The sequence below is a fragment of the Natator depressus genome, chromosome 3 (genome assembly GCF_965152275.1).
Source record: "Natator depressus isolate rNatDep1 chromosome 3, rNatDep2.hap1, whole genome shotgun sequence".
NCBI classification, from domain to species: Eukaryota; Metazoa; Chordata; order Testudines; family Cheloniidae; genus Natator; species Natator depressus.
The window spans coordinates 208928065-208952712 of record NC_134236.1 but is presented as its reverse complement, the minus strand read 5'-3'; the positions used below and the strand labels follow the sequence as shown (position 1 = coordinate 208952712).

Sequence of the window (24648 nt, the reverse complement as noted above, 5' to 3'; positions counted from 1 at the left end):
GAGAGTTTATGGTAAAATTTTAATTGAAAAAAGTAGTCAGAATGGAAGTGAACACATTATTTACACAAATCCTAATTTGCAGATTACATCAAGAAAAGGGCAATGTTCCTCCAAGGGAACTTCAAAAATTTCACGGTTAAATAAAAATACCACATAAGACTGACTCCTTGTAAAGTAAGTCTAAAATGGAGCTCTCCCCGTCTACTGGTCTTCAACGTGTCTTGCTTCTTTAAATAAGATCAGCAACTGAATTAAGAGAGAGAACATAAGTTAAACATATGCTGAACATGCTACAGATTGCAGCACACAGTAATGCAGCCAAGGCACACAACTGCTTCAGCCTCTTCACTGGAATACAAGCACCTGTCAGTCCACCAGGATTTGAGTTTACAAATGGCCAAAAACTTCAGTACAATAAAATTTAGTATTTTACATTTCCCTATTTGATTCTGTTGTAATATTTTACATGGTGATATACAACTAGGTTAGGAGGCAGCTGCCATTCTGCCCAGCTGAGCTAGGAGTCATATTTGGATGCACCCTACACTCACCGTTCATGGGCATCTCATCAATCTGGGTAGAGTAGTACTGTTCAATATCACGCAGGATACGGATGTCATCATTCTTTACAAAGTTGATGGCAACACCTTTTCGGCCATACCGACCTGATCTACCAATTCTGTTGAAGGAAAGGATCCAGGATTAGTTGACTGGGTAGGCATAGTTCAATCAGACTTAATAAAAGTAGCCATTCCTGTACCTGTGTATATACAGTTCTCTGTTGTTGGGCAAGTCGTAGTTAATGATCAGGGACACCTGAGGAACGTCCAACCCCCTGGCCCAAACATCTGTAGAAATAAGCACGCGGCTGCCAAGAGAGAAGAGCAGAGTTATTGCACTCATATCCCACAGGAAGGGTGTTGTGAAATGAGTTAGGGAGATATTGACAACCATCTTCCTGCAGTGCATTGACATGCCGAGTGTCACTTAGCAGCTTTAGGAAACTAGTTAATAAGAAAACTGTTTCAAAGAGCTACAGTCAAACTCCAACTTTACGAACATGAATCTTATGACTGACCAGTTATACAAATCATTTTCCTGACAAAATACACACTGCATAACAAATGTGATGTTGATGAATAAGCTGACATCCCTTGACACTAAATGGCTTTGCAGTGCTTTGAAGGACAAAGTGATGCAGTGCACCTGCTGCAACTTCCACACTGGAGCTACTACAATTGAGGTATTCAATTTTACAAACTCCTCGATCCCCTATTATTTCATCAAACAGGGGTTCTACCGTAATCAAACTGCTCACGCCAGCCCCTTGATGACAGGACAGCTGGTGAGAAGCTCATTTTGATATTTAGCAGATGGAATGAGTCATTTCATGTTCTGCCACTTCAGCAGGAGGCTCCTTCTTCTAGTTCTTCAACAGGGGGAACCAGCTATGTGCTTCCTCCAGGGAGAACTCAGCAGAATACACAAGAAACTAGAGCTTTTAGGGTCGGGGGAGATGGGAGCTAAAAACCTCCAGTACAAAGTATCACATTCAACAGCAGCTGCCTGGTATGGCACAGTCAGAGGCAACTCCTTCCACATGCTGAGAAATGAAGCTCAATCTCTGCAGCTTTCTCCAGCTTCCACCTACTCTTAATAAATACCATGGGCTCATTCTACTTCTAACATCACAGTTCTCCACCCAACCTATGCAGAAGTCCCCCACCCTGAGGTGCTATGGAAGAGCAGTCCAGTGATCTCAGTGAGAGTCTCAGAACTTATATTTTCATCTTACAGCTTATTCTAGAATCACCAGAAATGAGGGTGAAAAGGTGAAGGGGGCTTTCAGGGCAGAGATGCAGAAGGATAGATACTGAAGGCATAGTTCAGCCAGTCTTCCATAGGACACTGGGGAATCCTGGTCTCTTGCTGTAACACCACACACACAAGAGTATTTAAGTCACTTGCCTTGCCCCAGATCTGAACTCCTTCATGATGGATTCTCTCTCCTTCTGTGGCATATCACCATGCATTGAGGACACCGTGAAGTTGGCTTCTCTCATCTTCTCCGTTAGCCAGTCTACCTGCACACACAAACAGGTAGTGAGGGTTAGTTCTGTACATGTACTATCATGCTGTTTGTTCCTGAAATAATAGTTTGCTAGTCATGCTTGAAGAAGCACCCTCTTATGGAGCTTTCATGAAAAAGCACAGATGTTAGAGGGAGCTACAAGACATCTCCATGGCTGCTTCCGAAGATTAGACTTTCAGGAGGAAAAAGCAGTCAGCATCCTGCCTGTGGAAGACGAAGCATTTCCATTATTTATGGAGCACGGACCCAATGCAAGGTTCAGTGAATTCGATCCTAGCAACAGTGGATCACTGCATTTGAACTAACACCTGCAAGACTCCTACTAGCTAATAAGTAACAGCCAGGACTAACTCCACATGGGGACAGCTGGACCCCCTTGCCTGGGCAGTAAAACCATCCAGGGAGAGAGACAGCTGATCCAGAAAGAGCAAGCTCCACTATTCCTAAACATCCATGAGTGACAGCTCAAGCTGTCCCTATACATCAGGGAGGGGGATCCAAACCTAGCAGTGGGCTTGCCTGTGTGATGGAAAAAGTTGTATTTTTCTCTTCCAACCCCCATGTATGGATTAAGTGAATTTTCTCCCAGGGTTCAGTTTTGTTTTTAATAGTCCCAAGGGGACTATGGACCTCTACTTGCTAGTCAATTTTATTGTTCTAAACGGGCAACTCCACCTCTGATTGCCATTTTCTTAGTGGACAGGATGGCAATATGACAGCACATAACTGGTTAGTGACCTGCTCACTATCAACCTAACCAGCAAGAACCCAGCACCAGGTTAGCATGTCTCAAACAGGCACCCAGTGCCATCTGGTTCTAGTTCCATAACCTACTAGCTGAACAGTCTCAAATCAGGGCACAAAGTCTCTCTTCCAGTTGGTTCTACTGCCCATTACGTGCGGCCTTTAGTCAATATGAAGTCACGGTTCATGTTGGTTAGTTAAAAGACCGGCTAGGTAGTTCAACAGCAACATGATTTACAATTCCACTGGCTGCTGCAGGTAAATTCGTTGACACTTCCCAGGCCAGGTAGGACAATGCTCCTCCTCTCTTTTCAGCAGCCTTCACTGCCCAGGGCTCATCCTACCCAACACACCTGAGCCAGGAGGCTTGATCACTGTAACCAAGGGCCAGCAGGCATGACAGAGAGAGTAGACTGTAAGTCCAGAAGAGACCACTGTGATCATCTAGTCTGACCTGCATAGCACAGGCCACAGACCATCCCCACAATTCCTGTTTAGATGTTTTTTAAAAGATTGGCTCTAGTCCAGTCTTGATTTAAAAAATGGCTAGTGGTGGAAAATCCTCCAGACCCCTCAGCAGATTCTCCCTACTTCTACTAGGAACAACCTGGAAAGAAGCTGTTAGAAGAGGGATCCTAACCTGTGAGTGGAATTTTCTTTGGCATATCCACTCAAGGCTTTTGTTATTAAAAGTCAATCGCCAGGAGCAGGAGGCTGCAGTTTAAAGTAAGAGAAACTGCAGAGATTAACAGTTCCCATGGCTAACAATTGGCCTCTAGTCTTCAGTCTCACATAATTAGATTCTGATAACTCTGACAGGCCAGGGAACAACACAGCTACCACTGAAGAAGTAAACATGAACACTGATTCGTTGATGCCATACCTTCCTCTTGGTGTTACAGAAGATGACAGCCTGCGTGATAGTGAGTGTGTCGTACAGATCGCACAGCGTATCAAACTTCCACTCTTCCCTTTCCACGGCCACAAAAAACTGTTTGATTCCTTCCAGAGTTAATTCATCACTGCAGATAGAAAAAAAGCCATCGTGTCTTTTAATAGACAGACATTTCAGGGCAGTCTATAAGCCAATACATTTCAACCTGCCAACCACGCTGAACAGAGTTCATACTATTGTCACATACACTGTGAATTGCTGATATTTTATTTACACAAGGTCCTACATGCACATGGTGCTTTACAAAGCAGACAGAGGGAGACCCTGCCTGGAAGTTCCATTAAGGCTCTGACTGCAAGCTGTTCCATGTGAGAGGGTTGTGTGCATGTGCTGACCAACTTGTGGGATTGGGGCCTAAATCAACAGGAAGCAGCGATGCAGGGGAGGCTAAAGGTCATGCACCCGCTTATGTGGAGTGATGCGCACAACCTAAGGGTTATGCGGATTTGGGGAATGGTTCATGTACTGTTAATGGTTCAGACGTGTTCTCTGGGAAGCATGTTTTGAGGATGGACGTAAAGGTGACCCGCATGACAAAACTGAGCTTGTGCCCTGCGTGCACTACACACAGAGGACCCAAAAGGTGAGATTTTCAATGCTGCTGCTTTTGACATTAGGAGTTCTGTCAGAAAGACTGGAAATCTAATGACAGGTTTCAGAGTAGCAGCCATGTTAGTCTGTATTTGTAAAAAGAAAAGGAGGACTTGTGGCACCTCAGAGACTAACCAATTTATTTGAGCATAACCTTTCGTGAGCTACAGCTCACTTCATCGGATGCATCACGAAAGCTTATGCTCAAATAAATGTGTTAGTCTCTAAGGTGCCACAAGTCCTCCTTTTCTTTTTGGAAATCTAATGCGATCATGACATCACAAGAGAGATGGCTAAGCAAGGGGAAGGACCCATTACTTAGCCTACTTAAAACTCTTGTTTTGTTGCCACACATAGAACTCCAATGTATAATGGGAATTTGGGACAAGAGAGATCTGTTTAAGATCCAAACACCCCATCCCCTTTGGTTATGATGTGAAAGCTGAGACATATCAGACCCCACCTCCCCCAAAAGTCTTCCAGCAAAACCCAGGAAGCCCAAATTGAGCTTTCCAGGTATTTCCAAGGTGCAACACTTTTTAGACCTACCTCACACATTATAAGATGTGAGAGGAGGCATCAAAATATCTTCTGGGTCACCTCCATAGGAGGAGCAAGAGGTGGCAGGGCGGAGGTGAAGAAGGGATCTTTAGGAGGGCACTGCATGGGAGAAGGCCATGAAAAAGCAGCAGAAGTGGTTTGGGGAGCAGAGTAGGGAGCTGCCAGCCAGGCTGGAGGGAAGCTACAGAGTTCTATGAAGGAGAGATGTTTGCTGCAGAACAAAACTATCCCAAGTTTTAGCACAGAAGGTTTGCAAGCTGCTTGGCAAACAGCACCAAACTAGAAGAAACATCTGAATGGGCTTTGCACTTTAAACCAAGTTTACAGCCTTAACCAGTCCCTTTCTAGTCCAACAATGAAGGAATCTGAAGCAATCACATTCAAAAGCCATCACTTACAGAGGAAGACTAATTCCAGAGACTAACGAGCCCAACTTCTGGTGGAACTCGACAGCTGCTTTTCTCATGGGAGCATCACTCACCGTTTAACCAAGATGCGGATTGGGTCAGTCATGAATTTATTGGTCATCTCCAGGATTTCATGAGGCAAGGTAGCACTGATTAGAACCACCTGAGTAGCTGGGGGCAGGTATCTGTACACATCATAAATCTGTTCTTTAAAACCTGACAAAGCAAACCAAATAGCACAGCAGTGTTAATGTTTGCGTTTTCTGTGAAAACCTTGTTCTTACACTGACTCTGGAATTCAAAATTAAGGTTACACTTAAAGACAAACATTAGAAAGTAGTGAATTCACAGCTAAAGTCACCCAAACAACTTCAACTCTATCTTATCCCCCAAGCTGCAAAACCACTGAAACCCACAGAAAATGGAGATAGTTTGAGGCTTTGCTGACTACTAGTTCCAGGAGTGTGCGTTCTTCCTAAGGGATCTCTCGCTGTATCAGATTAGGTGTAGCAAGTACAGCCACAGGGCTATTGAAGTTCTAAGCAGCTACATTACACGCCCTTTGGCAACAGGATTCCCAGTGCTGTGCACACTACAGCATGAGGTGGAGGAAGGAGAAAGGCGTGCAGAGGGTATTTCTTACCTTTATTGAGCATCTCATCAGCTTCATCCAAAACCAACATTTTGATGGCACGAGTCCTTAAACTTCGACGACGAATCATATCTGCAAGGTTCCAGTTCAGTATCATGAAAGTTTCCAGCTACACAGATACTTGCAACACTCCCTGACCGCCACCATCAGACAGTTCTACTGATCTATGCATTCCGCTGGGGCAGCGATTCTCTCCATATCATTGCCCCATATTCATGTGGCAACCTGGGAAGGCCAGGGTGCTTGCAGTCCTGACACCACTTTCCAAGCCCCAGAAATCACACACAGTATACTTTAATTTATCCAAATAAAATCTGTGTCCCTCACGCTATTTGGATAGTTGGGAGTTCAGATAATTGAAAGGACAGCCTCTCACCCCAACCCTCCCAGGGCTCTCCCTTGCAGAGGAAACAGATGGATAGGGTACAGATTTCACTGTTGTCACTACACATCTGCAGTAACAGCAAAGCAGCAGACTCCCTAGCAGATGGGCTCCTTCTGTGGTTGCTCAGTTTGGTGTGCGCCCCAGCACTGGATCCTGCATTCTGCCCAAGGAGCAGCATGGAGGCTGTGCCAATGAGGGAGCTGGGCACTTCAGTGCTGCATCTGCCAGGGCCAGAGCTACGGCATTAACCAGGTGAGAAGAGCAACTCTGCAGCAGAGTCACAGAATATCAGAGTTGGAAGGGACCTCCTCCCCCTCCCCCTCCCCCTCCCCCCCCCCCAAAACCCAACCATCACACAGAATGGCCCCCTCAAGGATTGAATCACAACCCTGGGTTTAGCAGGCCAATGCTCAACCCACTAAGCTATCCCTCCCTCTCCACTAAGCTATCCCTCCCTCCCAGAGGTGCAAGATGGTGGCGAGGGGGGAGAAGATGGGGATATGCGAATAGGCAGTTGGGCCTGGGTGGCAGGGGGTTTCACTGGAGGGCTGCATGCCAGCAGGAGGCAGAGTGGCTAACTGGGGGGTTCTATGCAGGCAGGGGTGTTGGGGACAAGGATGGGATTTGGATAATGTGGAAATCTGGATAATAGGGTTTTGAATAAACAGGAGTATACTGTATTTGGGGTTGGCTCCTCACATGCCAGTTAAGGGACCAAAGATGGGGTGAAAAATTCAGAATTCCAAGCCCCAGGACACAACTTGCTATCTGAGGCAAGGAAGATAAGACAGGTGAGTTGCAGCCATTTGCATAACACCAGTGTGACAGCAGGATACGGGGGACTTCAGCTAGAAAGAGAGATGTGCATATCCTTTGGAAACTGCTGCACAAGAAACCAATCACATGGATCCAGGTTTCGTTCTTATTTCTGGATGGCTCAGAATAGCCCCTGGTCCCGTGATATGGAAGCCTTTCACTATTACCATGTGGGTCAATCCAGACCAGGAGGGTAGTTACCAACTAATTCCCATTTTGTGGTTTATGAAGACTGGCTCCATGTTAAAATCACAGGGTTAGGAGGGACCGCCAGGGTCATCTAGTCTAACCCCCTGCCAAGATGCAGGATTTGTTGTGTCTAAACCATCCAGGACAAATGGCTAACCAGCCTCCTTTTGAAAACCTCCAGGGATGGAGCTTCCACAACCTCCTAGGCAGTCTGTTCCACTGTTCTTACAGTTAGGAAGTGTTTCCTGAGATTTAATCTAAATCTGCAGTGCTGAAGTTTGAACCCACTGCCATTTGTCCTGCCCCATGACAAGAGAGAACAGCTTTTCTTCATTTTTTTTATGGCAGCCTTTCAAGTCTGCTACCATGTCCCCCCCTTAATCTCCTCTTTTCCAAACTAAACATATCAATACGTTATAAATACAACCAGAAGTGACACTTGTTGCCAGGCTCAGAGAGTCCAAGGACTGAACAGGAGGCTTATTCAGCCCAGGAGGTAAGTCAGCACTAAGGTACATTGGCAGGGCAGTGTGAGAAGCCTGTACTGCTGCTGCCCATGCCGTGCCATGCCTGCACTGTTAGAGGAACTGAGTCTCCAATGCTGTCATCCAGGCCCCTTTCAGTAGCCGTAAAAATTGAAGTTATTATTAAGAAGCCAGAAAACAAAGCTGCATTGGCACGCTGGGCTAGCCAAAAGGGGAGGATTGGTAGCTAGTTTCGAGTGGAAATATATTGCTGAGAACTTTTTACAAACCACATAAATAGGATTCAGACAATTTTTAATCTAGTCAATTAAAAAACAGTTGAGTAGCTTCGGCTCCTACCCCTCCCCCGAGCCTCATACCCATTTCTGGGGGTACGCAATAACATTTTCCTCGTAAATTATTCTCTGCCTTGTTGCTGTGCAAATACCACACAAACAGGAAACTGATTATTCAGGGAAGTGAAATTAACTATACATGATAAACTGAAAACAACAACAAAATTATCTCTCTCTCCAATTCTTTCCGCAGGAGTGATCTTAGACGTTACTATTAATGGTTGGTAAAAGTTAGAGTGTTTAGGTTTACGGTGTCCCTTTAAATGGAGTTTTCATACCACTTACATTCGCAGGAGCAGAACAATCCCTTAAATATGAAGTATACAAAATTTATCCTGAACAATTATGTGTATCTTGGGTATTAAGCCAGATATGGCATAGCTAGCTAGTGACCTCCTTACCGAACACACGGCCTGGTGTGCCAGCAACAACATGTTGTCCGTAATCCAATTTCCGGATATCTTCACCAACATTCGTGCCTCCAATACAGGCATGACACTGTACATTCATGTAGTCACCAAGAGCAAGAAGGCCCTGTGTCACATCAGCATAGAAGAAATATTTAGACAGTTTACAATAGCACCACGTAAACTATTTGCAATGAGATCCCTAGACAGATCTCTCCCTGTTTGCAGCACCCTGCTATTTATATGCAGATCTTTCCACATCACACACCTTTCTGCCCCCTGCTCCAGCCTGTGGTGCTAGTCCTGTGCTCTCTCTGTAAAGCAAGAGTGGGAAAGGGAGGACTGCTGTCATGTCTTTAGGCATCTTTGGAGACACAATTCTCTAAGTCATATACGTGGATCCAATGAATTCATGGGTTGCTTGCATGGGAAAGGTGGAAAGAAGATGGCCATGTCGGTCTTCCAGTGACACTTTGTATGCAGAAATAGCAGCACAGACACAAACCTCCCGCACTGATAAGGGAGTTTCAGGACCATGGGCAGGAACATTGTATCTCCATGATTAATCTAATTCCCTCAACATTTAAATTCGAGTTGGTAGGTCAAATCACAAGTGTCTGAAAATTTGCAGCTGAATTTAAACAGAGGAATTGCAATCTGTATCAGTAAGGCAACACTTTCTCTGATTATGGCATTTCTGGCTATGTATGAGTTTCTCAATCACAGGATTCAAACCGTGGGATTTTTTGAAGTTCCAAGAAAGAGAAAATGCTATGGTGCCACATTCCAAAAATCCAGGATAAAAAGCTACAGCATCAAGGCAAAGGTTTCAACCCACTCCACTGGACATCTTCTAAACCCGCAATCTCCCACCCAGACTGGACAGAAAAGATGAATAAATTCAGCTTCACAACATCTTCAAGAGATCTTCACACATCACAGCTGTGTTTACAGAAGGCTCACTACAATGCCACAAAGTTAATTGTTGTAACATGTGAGCATGATAAGAAGAGGAACAAACAACACTGTACAGTCAGAGTCTAACATTAAGAGCCCCAACAGTACCTCAGCAAGCAACAAAATATGTACTTTTGAGCTAATCAAGAGTAATTCCTATGGAATATCAGTAAACCAGTAGTATTATCAATTTGTTACTATACCTAATACAGTATTAGATACAGTAACAAGTATATGTACCACCACTTCATTTTCTATGGAGGAAAATAATCACTGTAAATTGACAAAATTCTAAAAATTCACCAACTGTTCTAGTAATACTTGGCACTTACCAACATCTGTAAAACATTGGAAAGAGCTTACAGGCACGAAGAATGTGCTCAAAAGTTTGGCTGCTTCAAATGTTCTTACCTTTTGAATCTGTACTGCCAACTCTCTAGTTGGTGCTAAGATCAATGCCTGGGTTTCACGGACCTGAATGAAACAATAGACAAATTAAACAAGTCCAATATCGCCCAAACATAACAGAGGCAGTGGATCCCAAAGGACTTGGAAATGACAGAAACCAAGAAGGATTCAGCATAAATGTTAGTACAAAATGCGTAAGGGTCAATCAACGCATCTGGGAAGTTGCTCCTGCTCGAACCCACTCACACGAGAATACCTCCCTGTGTAAGTCACATTCAACAATATCATCCAGCAGCCTGTTTCACTCCACAGGCTTGTTTTTCACTATGCTAGCTACAACCAGACACTCAGTCCTACTTTCTGAAAACTACTAATTATGAATGTATTTGTTCTTTGCTTGCACATGAATATGATGGTGTGCCCTCCCAACACCTGCCCTGAAAGGCAGGCCAGAAGGGCCAATTAATCTATGAGGTTGCAAGCTGGGGGGAATTAAGACAGAAGCCTTAATTAGAAGAAGCTCACCTGGGCAGGAACCAGAAGAGCCTATATAAACCAGAGAGCTGACAGCAGGGGCTGCTGGGAAAGGCTGCAGTCACTCCCTAAGAAGAGGGAGGAGTGTTTGCAATCTGTGGAGATGGGTAATTCACAGCTGCTCCCTGCGGGGAGGGAGTTGGGAGGCTGGCAAACCCAGAGAGGGGAAGCAGCAAGGAATAGCCTTCACTGTGATGAGAGGGCTGGCCCAGATTGCCCTACCAGCTGCTGAGGAAGTGGCACCAGCTGGCCAGGAAGACTGCCTGAGCCCATCTGTCAAGAGAGACTTTGCTACCCCAGCACAGGGAAACAAAGATAGTGACCTGGCCAAAGGGCTAAGTTGCAGAGAGGAGGCTGCGGTTCCTGGGGCAAGAGGACAATGGGAGAGACACCACTGGAGGAGGTGCCACCAGCGGTGAGTGGACTTCCCATGAAAGATGGAAACAATTTATCAGATGATTTTCTCAGGTATAATTTTACTAGTCAAAAATCAAAGAGACGACAATTTAAACCTCTTCCACTGGGAACACTGAAAATTTTAAGTAAACATCCCATAAAATTAAATTTAGCATTTGGAAAATGTTAATTTATTTTAAAGTTACTAGACTGCAGGGAGCTGCGAGAGGAAGAATCAGACTCATAAATGAAGCCAGACTATTGGTCTCTTTATAATTGCTTGATCGTTTACTTCAGTATTTACGAATGTAAATGCAAGCATTTGGGGAAGGTGGGGCTGATAATGAAAAATCAGCTTTATTGTTATGAAATTTCAGTATTTTTCCCTTAAAGAACCTCCTTAGGCCACAATTCTCTAAGTCACATGAGTGGATCCAATGAATTCATGGGTTGCTTGCATGGGAAAGGTGGAAAGAAGATGGCCATGTCTGTCTTCCAGTGACACCTATTAAAATATAGGAATACAGCCAAGTAGACCTCAAGAGTTAAATTTCTGCAGAAGTGGATTTTAGCCAAAATCTGACTAAATTAAATTTGACAAATTCCACTGCCTATGGTTAGAAGATTTCAGTTTAAAGCTCCTCTCATCCAGTTGTAGTCTTAACAATAAATGCATATAAATTAAATCTATTTCAAAAGTTTCATTTTAAAATTGTAAAATGTAGTCTATTTAAGTGCTGAAAGTTACCTGAATATCTAAACACTGTAGAACAGAGATACAAAATGTTGCTGTTTTGCCTGTTCCAGATTGTGACCTGAAAAGATAAAGCATTTAAGAATCTATTTCTGGAGAACACACCCAGCTAATTTTAACATTCCCCAAAACAAAAAAGTTAACTTTTCTGCTCATCCTTTAATAGTCAATTTTACAATTAACGATGTTAATTTTCAACAATGTACCTTACAAAATTTTAGCTAACAGTTGTCATTTGCATAATGGAAAAAAACTTTTTTTGACACTAGTAAATCCCCAGCTCTGGAACCCCCAGTCTCCAAACTAAGGGACTATTCGCCTGTGATGACGACTCAGGAATGATTTTCCTTCTTTGAAAAACAGGTCATAAAGGAGCAGGGAGAGGGGTTGGTAAAGGTGTTTTCTGCTTGTATTTTACCTTAGATCTCTCCAAGAATATCAAGTCTGCTTCTCCGGCTTTGCTAGAAGACTTTCCTGAGAGTCTTAGAGCATGTTTACTGGGAGCTCACATCTCAACTGAGGGCATGTCTACATGCACAGCTCTGCAGCACCGCAGCTGTACTGCTGCAGTGCGTCTGGTGAAGACACTCTACGTCGACCACCTCCATGAACAGCAGAAGCTATGTTGGTGGGAAAAGCTCTCCCTCTGATGTAGCGCTGGGCACACGAATGCTTACGTCGATGTAACAGTTGCTCGGGGGCAGCTTATTCACACCCCTGAGTGACATAAGTTATGCCGACAGACTGTAGAGTAGACATAGCCTAAAGGTGTAGTGCTAGATCTTTATCCAACCCCTGTATTCAAGAAGTTAGTCACTGAAGTTAAACAGGTGTTAACCCATGACTAAAAATCTCTACACTGCTCCACTACACTTGCAATGTCGCTATTTCCCTAGTTCTAGCTATCCCAGGCACTAGTTTGGGACAGAGAAATTTCCCACCATTGGTTAACGGTTCAGGTCCACTGGCATTGGCAATGCTAAGAACCTGCCACTGTTTTAACAAATTGATTCAGCCTGCTCTGAACAGGGTTATAGGACAGTGTTTAAAAACACTGGCAGCCAATCCCAGGGCTCCCACTGTTGCTTACTCCATGGAAGAACCACTGCAAGCAACAGTGGAAGACTTTCAGATGGTTTCCTAGTGTAGACAGGGCTAAGTCTTTTATGGCAGAAAAAATCCCAGATTTCTAAATGAAAACAAGCAGCAGCAGATTTTATAAAACCCTTCAACACTCTCCCCTGACAAAGGAGCAAACATCCGGCACAAGCCCAATTCTCTCTCCTTTTGGAATGTCATCTTCAGCCACTAGATAGACAGGGCTGACAATAGAGGTCTACCAGAAGGCCCAGCTAGACTGTTACTCAGATACAGATGAACACAACTCGGGAGCTTATCTACAGGAGGTCACACCACACAACACTTGTTATAGAATTGTAGCATGCTTTCTGTAATGGGTGTAGTAAATAGCATAGCCTTGTCTACATGAGCTCCCAAGCTGTTGTCAACCCTGGTTAGGGGCTGCTTAGATAGGCTCTCTGGCTGACCCTCATTGTCAATCGTGGGTCACTTCCATAGCTTTGACAGAACCCTATTATAGGCAAGAACTTGAATCCTGAGATTGACTTTCACGATGCTAGCTCATAACCAATATGGGCTAGCACTGGCATATTAGGTAAAACCAAGGTTTCATCTACAAAAACATCCCATCAGATTTTAAAACCAGTAAACTTGTTTGAAGTTTTAGGAAAGTTCATCAGTGTAGACAAGTGTACACAATTTCCTATGGTAGACAGGGCTAGATATGTTACTTATGCCCAATCCTGCAAACTTTTGCAGACACATTTAAATGAATGCATAAAAATTTGCCAGATCTGTGCTTTAATAAGTTCTACATTAGCCTACGCTCAAGTTTCAGCAGTGTGAACAAAAATTTTAAAAAGTTTAAATTGTTTAAATGATTAAAATTAAAAAAAAAAAACCTGTTTAAAATAAAATCTGAACTTAATGTAAAATGTTAAGACCTAAGCTTACTATAATCTTTTAAAACATTTAAATAAACTGCTGAATCCAACAGCCTCTAGCAAAAACTTTGAGTTAACGACCGCTCTTCTATATAAAGAGAATCGGGGGAGAGGGAAATTAACATTTGAGGTCAAGCTTTATAAATATGGCACAATATATCATGTACTAAAGGCTTATTTTATTAATAAAAATTGATTTTATATGCTGTTTAAATTCCAGTTACCATCCTAATGCAGCCTGACAAACCATGAGCAAAATGTTAATTATGTAGTAAATAAGCAATAGAGCATTCACCATATTTTACACACTGAAAATGTATAATCTTAAAATATAACTCTATATAAAGACTGCAAAAAAAAAAGTACAAGTAGTTAATGTGAGTGCTCACTAAACATCTGAAAACCTGCTGTCTGCAGAAAACCACACGATCAAAAATAAGGGCTAGATCCTGAAAATGGATCAGTGCAGACACAAGTACACCAGGGCAGATCCACTGGCAGAATCTAACCCTTATTTTCCCCAAGACTTGTCTTATCAACAAATGGCAGCAGTCACTGTATGGACAACAGGTACTCAAGGCTATAGCACGTGCATCTCTTGCACTGCTTTCCTTTTGACAGAATGATAATAAAATTAGAAGCAGTGAATTATTATGGGGGGGAGGGGGAACGACATTTCAGCTGTGATCACATCTAGCCCAATGTTGTTTTTGAACTCTGCTTGTGTGCAGCATTTTTTTAAGGTTGTAGAGGGTGAATTTTCTTTCAGGCAAACACAGCCAACAATAAGTTGTTGGCGATATCTCATTCTCGAAACCTTGACCATTTAAGGTTTGTTTAATACCACTATTTTAAAAAACTCAGAGGACCTTGGAAAGATGAGCTAAGTTGCTAACAACCTTTTTAAAAACAAAGCGCCTCCATTCTCCTCCTTCAGCCTGTAATTCCACTTACTGTGCAATCACGTCTCTTCCTTTGATAATCTGTTTGATGGCTCTCTGCTGAATAGCTGACGGTTTCTCAAAACCTGGAATGTCGTTTGAAAGAGAAACGCCGTTTAGAGCGTCTTGCCAGGCCCGGCTCAGAGCGCTGCCGGTATTTCCTAAGCCGAAGAGGCACGCAGGCGGGGGCGACGCGCCCGGCGGCTGCTGAAGGGAAGGGGCAACGTTCAGCCCAGGGACCTGCCGCGCGGAGCAGACACGTGCCCGGCGAGAGCGGGTTCACGCCAGCCCGGCCTGCCCCGCGAGCGGCGGCGGCCGAACCCACGCGAGGCGGAGCCGGCCCCGGCCGCACGACGCCCGTTTTCACGGAGCCCGGGCCAGCGAGCGCCAGGCCCGCAGCGGGACGGGCCCGGGGAGGCGCCGCCGAGCCGCGGACACGCTCCCGGCGCCCACGCTCGGCCCCATTTTGTGCGACGGCTCCGCGCACCCCCGGGAGCCCGCGCAGGGCGGGCGCGCGCGCGGAACCCCGGGGACCCCCCGCCCCAGCGGAGACGGGCAAGGGAGCGCCAGGCCCGCGGGGCCCTGGGGGAGCGCCTCGCACGGCCCGGCCCCGGCCCCGACCCCGACCCCACCGACCCCGGCCCCGGCCCCGGCCCCGGCCCGCACCGTAGGCGTAGATGCCGCGCAGCAGGTCCTCGCGCAGCCCCATGGTGTCGAAGGTGGGGGTCACGTCCACCTCCTCGCTGGTCTCGAACTCCACCTTGGTCATGTCCTCCTCCTTCAGCAGCCGCTTGCGGGCCGAGCCCGCCGCGCCTGCCGCGCCCGACATGGCCGCCCCGGCTCCGCGACTCCGGCCGCGCCGCCGCACGATCGCCGCGCAATGCGCCTGCGCCGGGTGGCGCCGCGTGAGCTCAGCGCGCGGGCCGCGCTCCCGCCCACGTGACAGGGGAGCGCGCGCCTCGCTGCGGAACTGGCCCTTCCCCCCGCCAACCTGCGGGGCTAGATCCTCCCCTCCGGGGCTGCCCTGCCCTGACGCCACGGGGCTGGCTCCGCCCCCACATAGGGCTGGCTCCTCCCCCACTCTGCTGCTAGGGCTGCCCCTCCTCTACCCCATGGGGCTGGCTCCTCCCCCACTCTGCTGCTAGGGCTGCCCCTCCTCTACCCCATGGGGCTGGCTCCTCCCCCACTCTGCTGCTAGGGCTGCCCCTCCTCTACCCCATGGGGCTGGCTCTTTCCCCCGCTATGGGGCTGAGGCTCCCCCGTTGCAGCCCTGTGCATTGCTGTGCACTCCCCACTCGCAGCATGCATGCCCATAACCAGGGTCTCTGAGTTCCTGTGGTTGCCTCAGGCATGTGGCCTGAGTGCAAGGAACCCCTGGCCCCCCTCCCTCTCTCACTGCTGCCCCTGTGGGGGGCTCTGGGGCTGGCACAGCAGCAGTCACTGCTGTACAGTGCCTGTTGTGGGGTGCAGACTGCTATTTCTAACTGTAGTGCTTGTCACGGAGATGCTCTAAGCTGATGGGCTCTCCCATCATCTTAGTAACGCCTGTCTCTGCGAGAAGTGATAGCTATGTCGTGAGGAGAAGCTCTCCTGCTGATGTAGTGCTGTCTACACTAGTGCTTACACCCCTGAGTGACATAAATTACATTGAAGTAACCTATAGTGTAGACAAGGTCTTTCTCTTTTTCCCCAAGAGGTGACCCATCTAATTTCCCTACTGCATGCCATCTGCACAATAGATCCAGTTATACAGTCAGAGCTGATTTGCTCAGAATTTATGGGACATCCAAACATGAATAAAGAGAGGTTCAGATAATTGGAAGAACTACTAAGGCCTTGATCTTGCAAATACAAATCACTGTTTTAACTCAGTAGGACGAATTTATGCATGGATTGATTTATCAGCCTAAATATTTGCAGGCTTGGAGTTTTAGTGAGTCACAGCAAATAACACAACTGTACCTAGCATCTCTATAGTCAAAGGACTGCTCAGATCCTATGTGGGTGGGTGGATAGGAATGATCATCACCCCATTTTCCTGATATGAACATAAAAACGGCCATACTGGGTCAGACCAGTGGTCCATCTATCCCAGTAGCCTATCTTCCTGTGCTTGCCAACTCTCCAGGATTGTCCTGGAGTCCCAGCAATTAAAGATGAATCTTCAATTAAAGATTATGTCATGTAATGAAACCTCCAGGAATACGTGCAACCAAAATTGGCAACCCCAGGCCAATGCTGGATACTTCAGAGGGAATGAACAGAACAGGGCAATTATCAAGTGATCCATCCTCTGTCATCCAGTCCCAGCATCTGGCAGTCAGAGGCTTACACTCAGAGCATGGGAGCTGCATCCCTGACTATCTTGGCTAATAGCCATTGGGGCAACTATCCTCTAGGAACTTATCTAAATTCTTTTTTGAATCCAGTTATAGTTTTGGCCTTCACAACATCCCCTGGCAATGAGTTCCACACATTGACTGTGTGTTGTGTAAATAAATATTTCCCTATGTTTGTTTTAATGGGGAACCTGGAATGGAATAGTGAAGGCTACATAGTAATTCAGTGGCAAGCTCCAAGATAAAGGCCTGCTCTACTCTACAGTAAGGGCTTGTCTACACTTGAAATGCTACAGCAGCACAGCTGCAGCACCCCAGTGTAGACACTCAGCTCTGATCTACACTAAAAGTTTAGGCCAACCCCAGCATCACTCAGGGATGTGAAAAATCCACACCCTTGAGCAATGCAGTTAAGCTGACCCCTGGGGCACACAGTAATTAGTTGACAGAAGATTATCCTGTTGGAATAGGTAACCCACCTCCCCAAGAGGCAGTAGCTAGGTTGATGGATTTCTTGTGCTGATAGTTTTCTTGATGTATTGAGATATTGCATCCATTTCTTATTCATCATAGCAAAATATCACACTGAATAGCACTGCTACTCTATATAACTAATTTTAAAATGGTATCCTCCCAGAGGATATTTAGGCGTGTGGATTTTTCCCATGCCTGAGCTACCTAGTTTGGTTGACTTAACTTTTGAGTGTAAACCTGGCCTGAGTGCTCCTTGAACTCAGGAGTGACTGAGGCCATGTCTACACTACAAAATTAAGTCGACCTAACTTACGTTGGCATACAGCCGCCACTGTAATTACAAGCTTGTGCGTGTCTACACTTTGTTCTTTGTGTCAGTAGTGCGTATCCTCCCCAGGAACGCTTGTATCGATTGTATTGTCATTGTGGGACAGCTCCTGAAAGCTACGAACAGTCATTGACATGAGCAACGCAGTGTCTGGACTGATACTGCATCGACCAAATCCATTGACCTTGACCGCTGGTGTAGGTGGAGTTATTAAGTTGGGTAGTGGGGCAGTCACATCAGGGGGAGCAAAATTTAAGGTCAGGTTTACACTACCACTTACTTTGGTATAACTTACGTCGCTCAGGGGTGTGAATAAGCTGCGCACCGAGTGACGCAAGTTACACCGACCTAAGTGCCGGTATGCACAGCGCTATGTCGGTGGGAGAGCTTCTCCTGCCGACACAGCTACTGCCTGTCCGGGATGTGGATTTGTTATGTCAATGGGCGTGCTCTCTCTCCTGGCAGCATAGAGCGTCTTCACCAGAGACGCTACAGTGGCACAGAGGCAGTGCTTCTCGTGTAGACTAGCCCTAGGTGTAAACACTTCTGGAGCCCGCAGGAGGCATAAGCAGACTAAGCAAGTGCTTAGGGCCCACAGCAGCTCAAGCACCCCACCCGCCCCATTAATTAATAGTATAGCTGTGGGGGGGGGATATTCCTGCTTAGGGCCCCTGGCAGCTCACACACCCCCATTAATTATTAGTGTAGCCGGGGGGGGGGATATTCCTGCTTAGGCCCCCAGGGGCCCCCCCATTAATTATTAGTGTAGCCGGGGGGGGATATTCCTGCTCAGGCCCCCAGGGCCCCCCCCCCATTAGTTATTAGTGTAGGGGGGGGATATTCCTGCTCAGGCCCCAGGGGCCCCCCATTAATTATTAGTGTAGCGGGGGGGGGGGAGATATTCCTGCTCAGGCCCCCAGGGCCCCCCCCCCATTATTAGTGTGTGTGTTGGGGGATATTCCTGCTCAGGCCCCCTGGGGCCCCCCATTAATTATTAGAGTAGCGGGGGGGGATATTCCTGCTCAGGCCCCCAGGGGCCCCCCATTAATTATTAGAGTAGCGGGGGGGGGATATTCCTGCTCAGGCCCCAGGCCCCCCCCACGCCCCGGCTGTGGAGAGAAGCCGCCTGGCGAGGCCCAGCCCCGCGGCCCAGCTCCCGCCAGGCGGAACAAAGGCCGGGGCCGGCGTGCGCCGCTCCCCCGCCCCAGGCCTCCCGGGCGCCCCTCAGAGCTGCCGCCGCCCGCAGCGGGACCGGCGGGGCGGGGCGGCCCCGCGGGCTCGGGCCGGGGACGCAGGAGGCGAGTCCCGGCGCCCCGGACTCCCTCCAGCGGGCACCGGCCGGCACGGAGCCGAGTCCTGAGGGGGCCCGCTGCGAAACCCGCCTCCCCGGTAAGGCTTGTGCCCGGGAACCGCCGGCCTGGGCCGGCCCGGCGACCCTCCCCCCCGCAGGCCGCGAGACGCCGGGGCTCGGCCGCTGCCCGGCGGGCGCCCAGAGGCCCCGGCGATGGGCGGCGGCCGAGCGAGGTGGATGGGTGCAGCGCTGCCGGCAGCGAAGGTTTGTCCCGGAGCCCCCGGGCTGGGAGAGGGGGCCGGGCCGCGTCCCCATGTGCGTGCCCAGCCCCCGCACGGCAGCCCCGCTCCGGGACCCGGGCTCGGGAGCCCGCTGCGGCGGGGCCGGGGGAGGCTGGTTCTGCGCGGGGGGCCGGGGCTGTGCCCTGCGGTTTGGCGGCCATGGGGCAGCAGGTTTAAAACAAACAAAAGGAAGTTCTTCTTCACTCAGGGCACAGTCCACCTGTGGAACTCCTTGCCTGGGGAGGTTGTGAAGGCGAGGGCTAGAACGGGGGTTTAAAAGAGAACTGGATAGATTCATGGAGGTTAAGTCCCTGAATGGCTATTTGCCAGGATGGGTAAGGAATGGTGTCCCTGGCCTCTGTTTGTCCTAGGGTGGAGAGGGATGGCGGGAGAGAGATCACTTGACATGCCTTGCAGTGCGAAGCGGTAATGTGTATGGTGAAAGGAAATGATCTATCGCTGAGATTGCTTGTCCGCTAGATTCCTTTGTGAACTGTCTCTCAACAGGGTCAAAAATGATGAGTGTGTGTGTGTGGGAGGGGACAGTCCCGTTCCAACACCATTACACGAGGTACGCTGGGCCTCTGTACACTAGGAAGCTCACCCGCTGCTGATAAATGAAATCAGTAGCAGGTCCCTGAGAATCAGAAACAAAAATGGCTTAACTGTCAGCAACACTTGCTAACCGTAGGTCACTTCACTAATGTGTGGAGACCCTAAATTACCTGGGTTTTGTCAGTTTAAATTTTTCCCTTTTCTTCCTTCTATTTGAGTATTTTGCACTGAATTTCTTTGTAGCCTCATCTCGGAGTCACTCCCATTGACACAATATTGGCTCCTTTGTTCCCACTTCTAGCTCCATAGTTGCTATTGCCTCTGCATAAAAACCTCAGTGGGAGGAGAGGGGGAGTGTGTGTCTGTTTGGAAAACAGTCCATGTGAAGGACTAGATAGATGCCAGGAGAATTCCAGAGATTTCAAGGTTGGTAGGGCCAAAACAGTCCGTGCTCATTTGGTTTCTTTTAATCCCACTGCAGGCGCAGACCTTAGGGTTTGCGCTGGTTTATGTGGTGGGTGTTTGTTTGCCTTTTTTGCAGATAAATGCACACAGCTGATTGAGTATCCTGGGCAGTCTGGCTACCCTCTTCTCACATCTAGAGGGTGAAAGGAGGACACCTCTACTTGTCTGTAGGGACAGGAGCTGAATGAGATTGAAGCTGCAGAACTATGGAAGTTTCCCTTACTCCCGTGACACATCTGTTTTCCCTTAGTGTGAGTTTAGCGCTCATTAAGGCCTGGATTGTGCCACCCTTACACATACTGAGTAATGCTTTTCTCTGTGAATAATCTGATTGCTATAGGCTGCTCGCAGAATAAACTACTAAATGTGAGGAGACAATGCAGAATCAACAGAAATGGAAACCGAAGTTCTTGATTTATACACGGAACAGGGACAGCCTGGACAACACCAATGTGCCATGCAACCCTTGTGTTGTTGTAATTGTCTCCCTGTGCCCTGGTGCTCCCTGTTTGTATTAGCCTCTTGTCTGTCATTTCATACTTAGACTGTCATCGTCTGGGTGTAGCGACAGGCTCTATTGTGAGTGTTTTGCGCCTAGAACCATGTGGCTGGGTCATCTAGAGCAGTGGTTTTCAAACTTTTTTTCTGACGACCTAGTTTGAAGAAAATTGTTGATGCCCGTGACCCAACGGAGCTGGGGATGAGGGGTTTGGGGTGTGGGAGGGGCCCAGGGCTGGGGCAGAGAGTTGGGGTGTAGGGGTGAGGGCTGTGGGGTGGGGCTGGGGCAGGGGGTTGGGGTGTGGGAGGGGATCAGGGCTCTGGGCTGGGGGAGTAGGCTCTGGGGTGGGGCCGGGGATGAGGGCTTTGGGGTGGAGGAGGGGGCACCGGGTTGGGGCAGGGGGTTGGGGTGCGGGTTTACCTGCGGCAGCTCCCGGTCAGCGGTGCAGCGGGGGCGCTAAGGCAGGCTTCCTGCCTGTCCTGGCACCATGGACCGTGCTGCGCCCTGGAAGTGGCCAGCAGCAGGTCCAGCTCCTAGGCGGAGGCACGCAAGCGGCTCCGCGCAGCTCTCGCTGGCAGGCACCGCCCCTCCCCCTAGCTCCCATTGGCTGGGAACTGGCCAATGGGAGAGCAGAGCTGGTGCTCGGGGCGGGGGCAGCGCACAGAGCCCCCTGGCCCCCCGCCTAGGAGCCAGACCTGCTGCTGGCTGCTTCCGGGGTGCAGCATGGTGTCTGAACAGGTAGGGACTAGCCTGCCTTAGCCAGGCAGCACCACTGACAGGACTTTTAATGGCCCAGTCGGCAGCGCTGACTAGAGCCGCCGTGACCCAGAGCCTTACATTTTGCGATCCAGTACTGGGTTGTTACCCACAGTTTGAAAACCACTGATCTGGGACCTACAACAGTACAGTATTTGGATGTGGCCAGTTGCCACGTGGAAGCACCTTACTTGTTTGCTGTTCCCCTGTCTCTTACTTGGTGGCTGTTTGATTTTGTCTGGTTGTTTTGTGTCTGTAGAACACAACACACAGAGGGCATTACCAGAGGCACATGGCTAATGACAATAATACAGCACAAGCTTTCCCCTGCTGCCCTGCCTCAGCTCTGTTTTGGAAGGATCACCTTAGGGCGTGATGATAGAATAATTTGGTCCCGTTCAGTTCTTGGCATCCTTGCAGAGATTACTCATGTTGCAGTCGTGGTGGGGTTTGTGCTGCAGGCACCTGTTTAGCAGGCTTCGGACTAAGACCATCTGTTTATTTCACACAGGCCACCACGCTGCCACTGGCCTGTAAAACTTTCGTTGTCTCTCAAACTGGTCAGAATAAAACTGGTGACACAGGTAAAAGACTCCCTGGACCATGGCATATCACATCACCAATATCCTGAGCTGTTCAGTAGACAGCTTGAGGACCTTGCCTTGAATTTGGATGGCTTCTTTTATAGGGCTTATTCTGGAGATATTTTATTTGTCTTTCCAAAGCCTGCAAAATGTGCCACTTTCCTTCTTGCTTGTTTTCTTCTCAAGTGTCTCTCTGTCTCTCTCATATTTAATTCCAGTTGCCATGAGAAGTGGAAGCCCTTGGATCTCCTCCACCATATGTTGGTGGGACAGATTGCTATTGCACTGGTAGGTTGACTCAAAGCTACAATGGCATTGCATTCAGCAATCTGTGTAAGTTTCCCCATGACTTGTAGCTACGAACTATAATGTAACTCATTTCAGAGTAGCAGCCGTGTTAGTCTGTATTCGCAAAAAGAAAAGGAGTACTTGTGGCACCTTAGAGACTAACCAATTTATTTGAGCATGAGCTTTCGTGATGAAGTGAGCTGTAGCTCACGAAAGCTTATGCTCAAATAAATTGGTTAGTCTCTAAGGTGCCACAAGTCCTCCTTTTCTTTTAATGTAACTCATGAAACTGTCTACTTGTGTCACTAAAGTTCTTGTGTGTCTTGTTGTTACATGTGCTTTCAGAATAACTGAACTAGGAAATTGATCAGAGATTCAAAAATAATCTGTGTTGGCCTCTTAGCTTGGAGTCTCAAATGCTGTTACGCTAATGAGCTCTTGGCTGTTAAATTAACCGCTCCAGTATCAGCAAGCTGATAAAGCTAATGTCAGACTTGGCTGCTGGATCATTCTCAAACAACAACCCAACATATTAATTTGGGGGGGAATGACTTTTTTTTATATGTGTAACACCCTGTCCAAATGGTATTGACATTTTTTAGACTCTTCATTCATACTTCTCTTAATGTGTGTTTAAATGTGCTGAATAAACAGGAGTGTTGGAAGATTTGGATTTCTTTTGCCTCTGGCTAAAATATTTTACAGATCAATCCTGAACTATTTTTTAGTGGTGACTGACGTTTAACGTAGCAAGTAAATTAGACAGACTGCTATCCCTTTTCTTTTTCACTGCAGTCTTCAAGATGAGCTAAAGATTAGGTATTGATCTTAAATCAAGATTTTAAAAAAGGGTGCTTAAAATTAAGCTCATAAGTCCATATATAGTCACCTAACTAAGTAACTGTTTTTCAAAAGTGCCAAGCACCCAGAAGCTACATACTAAGCTTGCACTGGGGTCCTATTTATGGAGAAAGTTACTGAGCAGGAATATGGGGAGATGTTTGGTAGGAGGCTCCAAAATATCTGAAATTAACACCATTATGTTTAAAAAATAATACAAAGTAATACTGGCTGTTTACCACCCTGAGCCACCACTTTAAAAACCAGTGGCCATCCCTGGGGAATAAACACACAGTGCTGTGGTTCACGGCGAGATGGAGGGATGCACAGACTGTCTCTCAGCTCTGTTTATTTTCACTTTTACAGATTTTTGTATATGATTATCTTTTACCAAAAAATGTATTTTAGGAAACTTCCTGCAAACACATCCCACCAGTAGTGGGTTTGTGGGTTAGATCTCCTTAGTCAGGGCTGAAATCACAGTTGCAACAGCAGTTTCTGAACTTGCAATTTCTTGCTGCAATTGCAAATTTTTATGTGAAAGAAAACAGACGGCTCTAATAGAAAAGGCTTAATTTTCATAAGTGAAACGTAATTTTTTGGGTGCCTAACTTGAGACTCCTTAGAAGGCACCTGATAATTGAGGCATCCAAAATCACAAGTCTCCATTTAATCAGATCAGATGGTGCTTTGCAGCATTTGGTTTAGCTTATACCAGCTTCTTGAACAATAGCCAAGTTTACATTGAAAGTTCATAGGCCTGACTTTTGTGGAAGAAAATGAACTCCGCTCTCAGGTTGGAAGCAACAAAATCAGAGACAGGTTTATTTAAGCAATTGAAAGGGAAGAATACAGCCGGCAGAGAGCATCTCTGCCTCAAGTTCTTCAAAGTACAAGCAAAATCACACAGGCATTTATACCTCATTGTGACGTGCATTAATTAAAAACATCTGCATTTTATTTAGGCTATTTACTATCTAATCCAGTATTTTCTCACTTTCTCTTCTCAAAACATCGTTATCTCAAGGCTAGGTCACACTGACTATTCTGCTGTTTCCCACTCGCTTCTGACGTGCGCCCTGCTTCTACAGGTCTCGCGATATTAGGCTAAGACTTAGCTCAACAGTTGCTCTGTCTCTGACACTTAAATGGCTGCACTTAAACCCTCTCTTTCTTTCCCTGCTTCCATACTCCCCCCTTTGTGCTTCCTTTAGAACAACTAACATTCTTAAACCTCCAATTGCATCAAGCCTTGTATTTCTGTTTCTAGCTCAGGAGGATCAGAATCAGCCCTATAAATCTTAACTGGATAAAA

At 47.2% G+C, this 24648-nt stretch overlaps 2 protein-coding genes across 3 annotated transcripts in view; one reads left to right on the top strand and one right to left on the bottom strand.

Annotated features, from left to right (window-relative positions):
* On the bottom strand, positions 1-15499 carry EIF4A3 (eukaryotic translation initiation factor 4A3). Its single transcript, XM_074949852.1, has 12 exons — positions 15300-15499; positions 14647-14719; positions 11663-11729; positions 9988-10050; positions 8614-8746; positions 5994-6074; positions 5425-5566; positions 3720-3858; positions 1969-2084; positions 761-868; positions 552-679; positions 1-246 (listed from the first exon to the last, which is right to left on the bottom strand). Exons 1-12 carry the CDS (start codon positions 15460-15462, stop codon positions 230-232), a joined length of 1230 nt encoding a protein of 409 aa, XP_074805953.1. The 5' UTR covers positions 15463-15499; the 3' UTR covers positions 1-229.
* Positions 15500-19063: 3564 nt separating this feature from the next.
* The window catches only part of NINL (ninein like), a 72333-nt gene continuing 66748 nt past the window's right edge, over positions 19064-24648 (top strand). The window contains exon 1 of one of the 2 annotated variants that reach the window (XM_074949850.1): positions 19064-19163. Coding sequence is in view for 1 of the 2 variants with exons in the window: in XM_074949849.1 (XP_074805950.1) it covers positions 22429-22493 (65 nt within the window). In the remaining variant the exon portion in view is untranslated. Of the gene's footprint in view, positions 19164-22428; positions 22494-24648 lie in introns of those variants that run through there. The other variant, XM_074949849.1, reaches the window with a different exon arrangement.